The 12007-nt window shown below is 40.4% G+C and overlaps 1 protein-coding gene across 7 annotated transcripts in view; it reads right to left on the reverse strand.

Moving 5' to 3' along the window:
* Window positions 1–12007, reverse strand: part of EPB41L1 (erythrocyte membrane protein band 4.1 like 1) — a 214776-nt gene that overhangs the window by 87359 nt on the left and 115410 nt on the right. For 4 of the 7 annotated variants that reach the window (XM_075349828.1, XM_075349829.1, XM_075349826.1 and 1 more), the window contains 3 exons: window positions 5785–5973; window positions 4883–5026; window positions 4655–4804 (listed from right to left, as the gene is read on the reverse strand). In XM_075349828.1, coding sequence (XP_075205943.1) covers window positions 4655–4804; window positions 4883–5026; window positions 5785–5949 — 459 coding nt within the window. In that variant the 5' untranslated portion in view covers window positions 5950–5973. The remainder of the gene's footprint in view (window positions 1–4654; window positions 4805–4882; window positions 5027–5784; window positions 5974–12007) is intronic. The other 3 variants (XM_075349831.1, XM_075349830.1, XM_075349833.1) reach the window with 1 other exon arrangement.

Below are 12007 nucleotides of genomic sequence, written 5' to 3' on the forward strand. Positions count from 1 at the left end.
CTACCAGCTTTGCACATCTAGAGGCTGACATTTTTGCTCATTCTACTAGCTCATGTTTCTTCTGCGCAGGCGAAACATGAAGCCAGTGCCCATAGAGAGGGGCGGTACACTACAGAGGAAAGTCGATAATTGTGGGACTTCAGGACAACAACTAGATGTCACAGGGATACTGTGATGCTGATGGGAGGCAACAGCTACGCTAATGAAGCAAGGAGACAGCGCTATCTTCCAGGCCACATGCACCCCATAGCCTGGAAGAACTAATTTACATAGAGGGATAAAAGATGATTTTTCCACAAGAAGGTATCAAATATGAAGCAGACAGGTATGATTACTTTCAGCAATATTACCTGAATGTCCATATTAATAGATTAGATACATCAGATGGGGTGACAGATTTTGTTTAAACATACTGACAGAGCTACAATGGAATGGCTTAGATCAAAGTATATTCATGTGAATGGTCCAGTTATTCTCCAGACCTGAATCCACTGAGAATCTGTGGCAAGACTTGAAAATTGCTGTTCACAGACACCTCCATGCAATCTCACTGAGGTAAATCTATTTTTCAAATAGAATGGGCAAAAATTTCAGTCTCTAGATGTGTAAGGATATGTGCGCATGCTGCATCTTTTTCTGAGTGCATCTTTTTATTCTGTGGTCACAGAAACGCAGCTTGTGGCCCAAAAAAGGCATGACGTTTTGCCGCATTTTGTTAAATAGCTAAAATACATAGATAGAAAAAAATAGATATAAAGAATAGATAGATAGATAGATAGATAGATAGATAGAAAGAACATATAGAATAGCTACAAAGAATTAACTGATAGAATAGATACAAAGAAATAGACTAGCTCGATAGATAGAGGGATAGCTTGCTTGGGCAGCTGTTTTTAATTATTTTTTGGTAAAAAAAAATGATGTGGGGTCCCCCCTTTTTTCATATTCAGCACAGGAACAGCAGCAGCGGCGGGCTGTAAACCTCGGCTCTGTGCTGTACCTTGGCTGGTTATGAAATACAGAAGGCATCCCATGCTTTTTTGCTTTTTTTTTTTTAATTATTTGATTTACTAAAAAAAATAAATAAAAAAAAAAAATGACAAGGGGTCTCCTCTATTTTTGTAAAACCAGCCAAGGTACAGCAGACAACTGGGGGCTGATATTATTAGGGTGGGAAGGGCCATGGTTATTTGGCCCTTTCCAGCCTAACAGTAAAGGCCCACAGCCGACCCAGAAGTGGCACATCCATTAGATATGCAGATTTTGGCACTGGACACGGCTCTTCCCGTTGCCCTGGTACAGTGGAAATTGGGGTAATAAGGAGTTAATGGCAGCCCACAGCTGCCACTAAGCTTTAGATTAGCAATGGGAGGCGTCTATGAGACCCCCCATCACTAAACTGTAAGTGAAAGTAAATAAACACAAACACCCAAAAAATCCTTTATTTGAAAGAAAAGACAAAAAAGCACCCTCTTTCACCACTTTATTAACCCCATGTAATCCACACGAGGTTCCACGACGCTTTCGTCACTGCTACATCTGAAGCTCAAAGTGAACGTCATAGAACATGACCACCCACTGTGAGGTTTAGGCAGCGACTGAAGTGAGCCGTGTGATCAGCGGTGACGTCACTCAGGTGAATTGCGGTCACAGGTGAAGGACTCCAGTTGTGGCCACAGTTAAACTGAGTGACATCACCGCTTATCGGTGCTCAGTCTCTGCTTGAACCTCACAGAGGGCAGTCATGTTCTATGGCATTCGCTGTGAGCTTCAGATCTGCCAGTGCTGGAAGTGTCGTGGGACCTCATGTGGATTACGTCGGACCTGCAGGGGTGTTTTGGGGTTTAATAAAGTGGTAAAAGAGGGTGTTTTTTGTCTTTAATTCCAAAAAAGATGCACTTTGCAGACAGCAAATTAGAAATCTCATTTGGGTGCATCTTTGTGATCACTAAACTTCACCAAAAACACAGTAAAAGATGCAGTGCATGCATATAGCCTAAATCTGATAAAGATACAACCCAAAAGACTTACAGCAGTAACTGCAGCAAAAGGTGGTCCTTTTGGGCTGAATACAAATACATAATCACAATTTTCAGAATTAAGTGTTTTAAATTTTTAGAAAACCATGGATCATTTCCTTTATACTTCACAAATACCGTACTTGCAACTTTTTCTTGGTATATCACATAAAGTCTTAATAAAATAAATTTAGGTTTGGGAGTCTAATGAGAAAACGTGTGGAGATGTTTATGGGGTATGAATACTTTTCAAGGCACTTTAAAGAGTTATTCCCATCTGCATTGTTGAGTGTAGATGGATATTGCAAGTAAATTCAAACACTTATTTACTGCTTAGTAAAATTTTGTCTTGCTCCACTAATAATGTAAATGTTATTTTTTGATTGTTTACAGCTCATTGTTTAGGTGATAGACCACCAGTGCAGTCTAGCAGTAGTGAGCTAAAATGCATTCTTTCTATTAGAGCTTGTACTTAATGCTCTGAAGCTGGCCAGGATATATGTGCTAGTGGTGCTTGATCATAGCCAGCTTCAGTGCTAATATGCTTCCTTACTGCAGAGGTAAATCATCTCATATATCACCATCAGGAGTGCCCAATTTTGGCCAGAGGTTACAACTAGGGATGACCGAATACCTCAATTATTCGACTTCGTGAGTACTCGACGAATAGGTCACCGCTATGCGAATATTTGATGCGCAATGTAAGTCTATGGGAAGCCCGAATAGTTCCGAATAGTTGTTATTCGGGTTTCCCATAGACTTACATTGCGCATCGAATATTCGCGAATAGTCGAATAACGGCGACCTATTTGGAAAATATTCGCGAAACCAAATATTTGAGGTATTCGATCATCCCTAGTTACAACCATACTGCTGGCCCAAACTGTCAATCACTGAGAAGCAGCTGCCACTTCAGCAATCAGGAGGTCGGATGGCTGGGGCAGGTACACTACTGATTTGAGTACATGAGAATAACCCTTTAAATCAAGCTAATGCATGGCTACAAAATATCCCCTATCTAGCTAGACACTAAATAGTGCTCTTTAGTAGCCATTTTCTGATGTGGTTAATAGATGAGGGTCCCTAATTGAAGACTCCCTCTTTATTATTTCAGAAGTCTACAATAGGGGATGTGAAAATAGGTTTTTCCTCTTTAGGAAAATAAAACAGAGAATAGAAAACGAGCTGTTAGCATGAACATCGTCTTGACGGATGACTAATTAGCAGCAAATACATGAGGTCACTGGTTGGCCCAGAGGATAATGATATTGTAGGATGGCCAGATGTTAAGTGCATCCTGTCATTCGGCAAGCACACCATTTGGTGGAAATACCGTAGTTAAAACATGTCTCATGAGAGCAATGTATCGATCACAGTGGGAAGACCTCTGAATCCACTGTATTAAGGTAATTTTATTACAAGCATGTATTGATTCTGAGCTCTAGTCTACTGTGTATCTTTTTAAAAGAAACTCTAAAATTCCTTTATATATATATATATATATATACCGTACAGACCAAAAGTTTGGACACACCTCATTCACAGAGTTCTCTTTATTTTCAGAAGTCTGAAAATTGTAGGCATCAAAACTATGAATTAACACATGTGGAATGAAATACTTAAAAAAGTGTGAAACAACTGAAAATATGTCTTATATTCTAGGTTCTTCAAAGTAGCCTCCTTTTGCTTTGATTACTACTTTGCACACTCTTGGCATTCTCTTGATGAGCTTCAAGAGGTAGTCACCGGAAATAGTCTTCCAACAGTCTTGAAGGAGTTCCCAGAGATGCTTAGCACTTGTTGGCCCTTTTGCCTTCACTCTGCGGTCCAGCTCGCCCCAAACCATCTCGATTGGGTTCAGGTCTGGTGACTGTGGAGACCAGGTCATCTGGCGTAGCACCCCATCACCTTCATTCTTAGTCAAATAGCCCTTACACAGCCTGGAGGTGTGTTTGGGGTCATTGTCCTGTTGAAAAATAAATGATGGTCCAACTAAATGCAAACCGGATGGAATAGCACACCACTGCAAGATGCTGTGGTAGGCATGCTGGTTCAGTATGCCTTCAATTTTGAATAAATCCCCAACAGTGTCAGCAGCAAAGCACCCTCACACCATCACACCTCCTCCTCCATGCTTCACAGTGGGAACCAGGCATGTAGAGTCCATCCGTTCACCTTTTCTACAAAGACACGGTGGTTGGATCCAAAGATCTCAAATTTGGACTCATCAGACCAAAGTACAGATTTCCACTGGTTTAATGTCCATTTCTTGTGTTCTTTAGCCCAAACAAGTCTCTTCTGCTTGTTGCTTGTCCTTAGCAGTGGTTTCCTAGCAGCTACTTTACCATGAAGGCCTGTTGCACAAAGTCTCCTCTTAACAGTTGTTATAGAGAGAAGAAGGTGTGTCCAAACTTTTGGTCTGTACTGTATGTGTATGTGTGTGTGTATTTATATTATATATATATATATATATATATATATTATTTATTTTTCAAGCTCGGTTGTGGAGGTATGGGAACATATCCACGCTGTCATCATTTATGCAGCGAGCTTTATTTGGAGGCATTTAAATATGGACAGTATGGAAAGCAGCATAATTTATCAACTAGAAGGATGAATTATCGTATTGCACTCACATCAGATGAGATCCCAATATCATCAGTGGATTGTTGAAGCATTACCTTCTGACTGTCAGAATCACAGAATGTCAGACCAAAGTAATCTTTCTCCAACAGGTTGAGGTGTTCACATACTGTATCAAATAGGACCTGCCCCCTGGCATGTTTCTGAAACACAAGAAGCCATCAGACAAAAGAGCTCTCACGGCAGAGACGTAGGTCATAAAAATTTCTCTTATTTCGTACCTCTACTTCACATTCATAGTGGGAAGAGTCCAGGAGTGTCACCCTACAAACCGCACTCTTGGGTTTTCTAGAACTTTTCTGCGGTGATCGCTGATTGTGAGACGGTGTCGTTCTGTCTTGTGAGACCTCAAGCCTCTCTTCACTCTACAGTTGGCAACGATAATAAGTGTCCAGTTAGATTCTCAATCAAAATGTAAAACAGAAGGTGAAGACAATAGATTGGCATGTACCATTACTTATATATTTTTATATTAGTATATACCAAATTTATAGGGGTTTTCTCATCATCATAAATACCAACATACTTCATATTAAGATTCTTTCCATTCTGAAGAACAAATGGCTTTTAATGCTATTGTTTATTGCTTGTTGCCTAGGTTACTGACCACCCCTGCAGTCTATCAGAGGTGGCCAGTTTTCTCAACAAGGAGCACAAACTTTTTACTGCAGAGATCCAGCGAGCTTCAGTCTCTCTCGGCTCCTCCCATGCCTCTCCGCTATACCTAGTGTGCACAGTTCAGGCCAATGCAGCTTATCCAAACTGTAAATTATCCAGATCATGAGAATAAATAGAATAAAAGAATGGAGAAACTTTACAGGAACGATATAAAGGACCTGGAAAGATGGTGAGGCTTTCCAAGTCATAATCGATTGGTGGTCATGAAGATCACAGTCTAGATGGGATCAATTGTTTACTTGGTATCCTCCTTATGGGCCAATTAACAAACATGTCAAAACTATTTAAATAGTTTGCTAATTTATTTTTGACGAGGTGAATGACAACATTCAGTTTTCATTTTATTCACGCATTTCCAGGAGGAATACCAGATACCCCATAATATTTATATTGTGAGCCAGCGGATGGCAGTCAGATCTTCTGTAAAATATAACTGCATACTTACTTCCATATGTCTCCTTGAATTCTCATTGACTCCGGTCCGGTCTACATTGTTAGCGGGGGTTTGCGGTGTGTCAGGTGGGAGCAGCGCAGGATTATGTACTCCATCCTGGGCATGACCATCGACACCAGGATTGACTTCAGTTTCAGCCCCCACCTCTGTGGTCATTATGACTCCTCAGACTGTTGTAGGCTGTAAGAAAGGAGAAAGGGATCACTCAGTACAAAATGCAAAATATCTACACACTGAATAGTGATACAGTAGAGAAGCATTAAATGTACGCATTATACTGAAGGTCACTGGACATAGGCACGTTTCCTGTGTAACTATAAATATGTAATTTTCCATATACCATAGCACCATGCATATTATGCCTCTCATACAATTTTATATATACTGTGTGGCAAGCGGTAGTGAGCACTCTATAGTGTGCTAGTCAGTGTCCATAGCTACTGTTCTCCCCTCTATATAGTGCCAGAGAGATTACACCCAGATACACTGCAGTGTGCCCTTCAGTGCCAGTCACACTGCCTCCAGTGTGCAGCACAACCATATTGAATACTCCACTCCTCCATATTGCCTAGATGTTACAAGCACCCTCTTTCTATCTCGTACATGTGAGTGGCCTGTCTGCAACCACTCACATAAGAATCCCTTCTCCTGTGCTAGGGGTCAGCACATAGGGATGGAGGAACTACAGGAAGGAAACCTCTAAATGTCACCTATGGAGTACTGATCATCTTTGAATAATATAATAATGCACTAATTATACCAATAATATTTACAAGCCTGTCAATTACAAATTACTTTTGTATCATATATACTAGTAAACCCAGAACTTCTGTCCTAATTATCTCCAGTCGGTGTCACTGAATATTATATAGGTCCCAGCAGTGTCCGATTATGTTCTGATAATCTACAGTCAGGAGATCACTGGAGATCATATAGATCCCAACAGTGTCTGATCCTGTCCTGATAATCTAGTCAGGAGATCACTGGATATTATATAGATCCCAACAGTGTCTGATCCTGTCCTGATAATCTAGTCAAGAGATCACTGGACATTATATAGATCCCATCAGTGTCTCATCCTGTCCTGATAATCTAGTCAGGAGATCACTGGAGATTATATAGATCCCAACAGTGTCTGATCCTGTCCTGATAATCTAGTCAGGAGATCACTGGACATTATATAGATCCCAGCAGTGTCCGATTCTGTCCTAATAATCTAGAATCAGGAGATCACTATATTCAGAAGATCTTTGGTCAATCAGTCAGGAAATCACTACAATCAGGAGATCATTGGATATTATATAAAGCTCTGGCAAAAATTAAGAGACCACTGCACAGTTTTATAAAAATCAGCTTCTCTACATGTCTGACAGTCATTCCATTCCAGTGTCAGTTGAATTCCAACCAGAGTACAGACCAGGAGAGGGCGAAAGCGACCCTATATTGACCGGGATGACCGTCATCTTATTTGAATGTCACTCAGCAACTGCAGGATGACATCAAGTGACCTACAATAGTAATTTCAAGTGACAGCTGGGATGAAGTGCACGTCAAGAACAGTTCGTAACAGGCTCCTAGAGGCAGGGCTCAAATCATGTAAAGCTAGAAAAAAGCCTTTCATCAACGAGAAGCAAAGAGGAGCCAGGCTGAAGTTTGCCAAAGACCATAAGGATTGGACCATAAAGGACTGGATTTAGGTAATCTTCTCTGATGAGACTACTTTTCAGCTTTGCCCAACACCTGGTCGTCTAATGGTTAGACGGAGACCTGGAAAGGCATACACAAGCCACAGTGTCTTGCACCCACTGTGAAATTTGGTGGAGGATCGGTGATGATCTGGGGATGCTTCAGCAAGGCTGGAATTGGGCAGATTAAACTTTGCAAAGGATACAAGGTTTTTCCAGGATAACATTGTACCACATATTGGAAAAACAGTTGCTTCCTTCTGCTAAGGCAATGTTCACCAACTCTGAGGACTGTTTTTTTCCAGCAGGACAATGCGCCATGCCACACAGCCAAGTCAATCAATGTGTGGATGAAGGACTACCACATCAAAACCCTGTCATGGCCAGCCCAATTTCCAGACCTGAACCCCATTGAAAACCTCTGGAATGTAATCAAGACCAATTTCTTACTACTTTTATATAAAATGGACGCCGTACCTGGCATCTCCCACACAGACCTCCCTAAGATACTGGTTGCTGTGGATCCCTGTGGTTACCCCCTGCCCCACTGTGGGATAGCAACCAGGACTTGGAGTGTATGTACCCCCTCCTTTACTATTGGAGGCTGTTTATCCGGGTATATTGCCAAGAATACGTGACTGATTGTTCAAAACGCATTCAGTCCTATGGATGAACCTGAGATCCCCCTGGTGGGAGTTATGTGACACTCTGGGAGGCTATGTTTAAAGACTCATATGAACTTATTGCATGGTCCAGTGTGGGCATTTATAACCAGTCTAGTATTTACTAGGACCCCAACTCCAGTGGGCTAAGAATAAACTCAGGAATTGTTAATCAGAAAGGTGAAAGAGTCATCCTGACACATTTTATGATAAATCAGCCATACAGACAGCACGGTTGTCCCCTTATATTTCTTTGAAGTGGCAATCAGCGATTATTGATCTGTCCAAAGACGGAAAATTCTCTCAAGAAATTGTTGAAAAGCCCCTGATGAGCCCCTGATATTGACAAGGGCGAAACGCGTCGGGCATTTCTTGAATTGAGTTCTATAAGAAATGTTACTTACTTTCTATTGGGCATTTCTTGAATTCTCATTAAGTGTGACTTATCTGTCTACCTCTAACTGAGCACATTGACCTATGTAGAAGTTTGACTCATCTATATCCTTAGTTGAGCACATAGACATATGGTACAGCTGACGACTTTCCTATGCCCCGTATCCCTACTCGTCTGAGTGGTGATACAGACAAATTAGCCACTGCGGACTGAGCACCTCTTCCTCACTGTGGTGTTACTACTGTAGGGGTTGTTTCCATCTGAGAGGGATCACGGTTACCATCAGGGAGGGCAAAACCCAGGGATAGCCGTCGTTTGAACGGGGGCGTCTTTACTTCAGGACGCCGACCCCCGTAGTGAGGAAGGAACAGTGGTAGGGATAGATAATCCTTCCTCTATCCTCATCTTGCTTTTTAAATGTATGTTATGTACGTGAAATTGATATTAATAAAATTATAAGATTTTATATAAAAGTAGTAAGAAATTGGTTTTGGCAAAATATCTACTTTAGTATCCAAAATAGGTTTAGTAGGAATGTAATCAAGAGGAAGATGGATAGTCACAAGCCTTCAAACAAAGAAGAACTGCTTAAATTTTTGCACCAGGAGTGGCTTAATGTCACCCAAAAGCAGTGTGAAAGACTGGTGGAAAGCATGCCACGACGCATGAAAGCTGTGATTCAAAATCATGGTTATTCCACAAAATATTGATTTCTGAACTCTTCCTGAGCTAAAACATTGATAACAGAGAGTAATAGAGGAAGGGTCTAAAATCCGCGCCAAGGACTCAATGGATCCAGGAAGAGATTAATGCTTCTTTTAATATCATGCACAGGTCTACGCGTTTCAGGAGTCGCAGCTCCCTTCTTCAGGACAACAGGCAGAAAAACATCAGATCTGTTACAATGGTGAATTGTGCGATTTAAAAGCATGCAGTGACGTCATGGGACTACCCATCACAAAAAAACAAAACAAATTGCAGGCGGGATCATGATGATGTAGATCCCAGCAGTGTCTGTTCCTGTCCTGACAATCTACAGTCACGAGGTTACTTGATATTATATAGATCCCAGCAGTGTCTGATCCTGTCCTTATAATCTACAGTCAGGAGATCACTGGAGATCATATAGATCCCAGCACTGTCTGATCCTTTCCTGAAAATCTGCAGCCAGGAGATCACTGAACATTATATAGATCCCAGTAGTGTCTGATCTTGTCCTGATAATCTACAGTCAGGAGATCACTGGACATTATATAGATCCCAGCAGAGTCTTCTCCTGTCCTGATAATCTATAGTCAGGAGGTCACTAGACATTATATAGATCCGATCCCAGCAGTGTCTGATCCTGTCCTGATATTCTATAGTCAGGAGATCATTGGAGATTATATAAATCCCAGCAGTGTCTGATCCTGTCCTGATAATCTGCAGTCAGTAGATCACTGGAGATTATATAGATCCCAGCAGTGTTTGATCCTGTTCTGATAATCTACAGTCAGTAGATCACTGGTGATTACATAGATCCCAGCAGTGTCTGATCCTGTTCTGATAATCTACAGTCAGGAGATCACTGGACATTATATAGATCCCAGCACGGTTTGATCCTCTCCTGAGATCACTGGATATTATATACAAACATCTACTAAAAGCTACATAGAAATTCATAATTGTATGCTCACTTGTTATAAAATGTAGTCCTGATATCACATATAGAACATGTTTTCATATTCAGTAATGTCGGTGTCATTGAATAAGTATTTTTGTTTTATGGCAAAGACTGCATTTCATCAGTATTTTCATACCTTGCTTTCTGCCGTCTTTTACCCCCGATTGGCATAGAAAAATATCTTTACTACACCCACACAGATGTCTTTGCATGGCTGTTTGGGGGTGTGAAAGAACAAGAGCCCCCCTCCCCTCGCTTACCCATCCTTATTAATGCATGCTGCAGTCAGAGCGTCACAGGCTGTAATGCCCGACACCTCCTATACAGTATATACAGTATATACAGTATACCCTCCCACAGCAGTTATCCCACCTTCCCTACTGCTGGTCCTCTCAATCTGTGTCGCTTTTCATCATCTGCAAACCCTCCCTTATCCCTTCATCGTCCTTGTAATCACTCAGCCACTTCTTTTTCCATGTCTTTTTTTCTCTAAGAAATAATGGCATTTTGTGCCAAGTAGGGTGTGAGGTGAGACAGTGGTCATTCATCACACCAACCCGAAATCTAGTATGAGGCGGTTAGTTATGGACTATGACAAATCCTCATTCCTCTGCACATGTAATGATGTCAGCCTTGGGGAAAGAAAAATTAGCACCCGTGCAAAGGATTAACACCATCCATCCCAACCATTCTATATCCAGTATTTCTACTGGAAAATGTGCTCATTGTTATATAATTATAGGAAAAAAATAAAAGTGCTGCTTAGTCAGGGGTATCTGCTACTCCAAAGCGCCCTCATAGATCTCAGAAACTGTCAGTGCCCAGCAGGCACACTAATCCAGATTATCGACAGTTTACAAAACTGGTATAAGATGTCTGTCAAATGCACAGAAGCTGAGAAAAGCTCCAGAGATCCAAGGCTCTTGATTTCCACAGATCGCAGCTAAAGCGTATTATATATATATATATATATATATATATATATATATATATATATATATATATATATATATATATATATATTTATATTTATTTTATGCATACATATACACATATATACACATTATATATATATACACACACACATTATACATATATATATATATATATATACATACACACACACAGATGTATATATATATACATATATACATATATATACACACATATATATACATACAGACATACATAATATATATATATATATATATATATATACATACACACATATACAGTCATATGAAAAAGTTTGGGCACCCCTATTAATGTTAACCTTTTTTCTTTATAACAATTTGGATTTTTGCAACAGCTATTTCAGTTTCATATATCTAGTAACTGATGGACTCAGTAATATTTCTGGATTGAAATGAGGTTTATTGTACTAACAGAAAATGTGCAATCCGCATTTAAACAAAATTTGACCGATTCAAATGTATGGGCACCTCAACATAAAAGTGACATTAATATTTTGTAGATCCTCCTTTTGTAAAAATAACAGCCTCTAGTCGCTTCCTGTAGATTTTAATGAGTTCCTGGATCCTGGATGAATGTATATTTGACCATTCCGGTTTACAAAACAATTCCAGTTCAGTTAAGTTTGATGGTCGCCGAGCATGGACAGCACACTTCTAATCATCCCACAGATGTTCAATGATATTCAGGTCTGGGGACTGGGATGGCCATTGCAGAACATTGTAATTGTTCCTCTGCATGAATGCCTGAGTAGATTTGGAGCGGTGTTTTGGATCATTGTCTTGCTGAAATATCCATCCCCTGCGTAACTTCAACTTCGTCACTGATTCTTGCACAT

The sequence above is a fragment of the Anomaloglossus baeobatrachus genome, chromosome 5, assembly GCF_048569485.1.
Source record: "Anomaloglossus baeobatrachus isolate aAnoBae1 chromosome 5, aAnoBae1.hap1, whole genome shotgun sequence".
NCBI lineage: Eukaryota > Metazoa > Chordata > Amphibia > Anura > Aromobatidae > Anomaloglossus > Anomaloglossus baeobatrachus.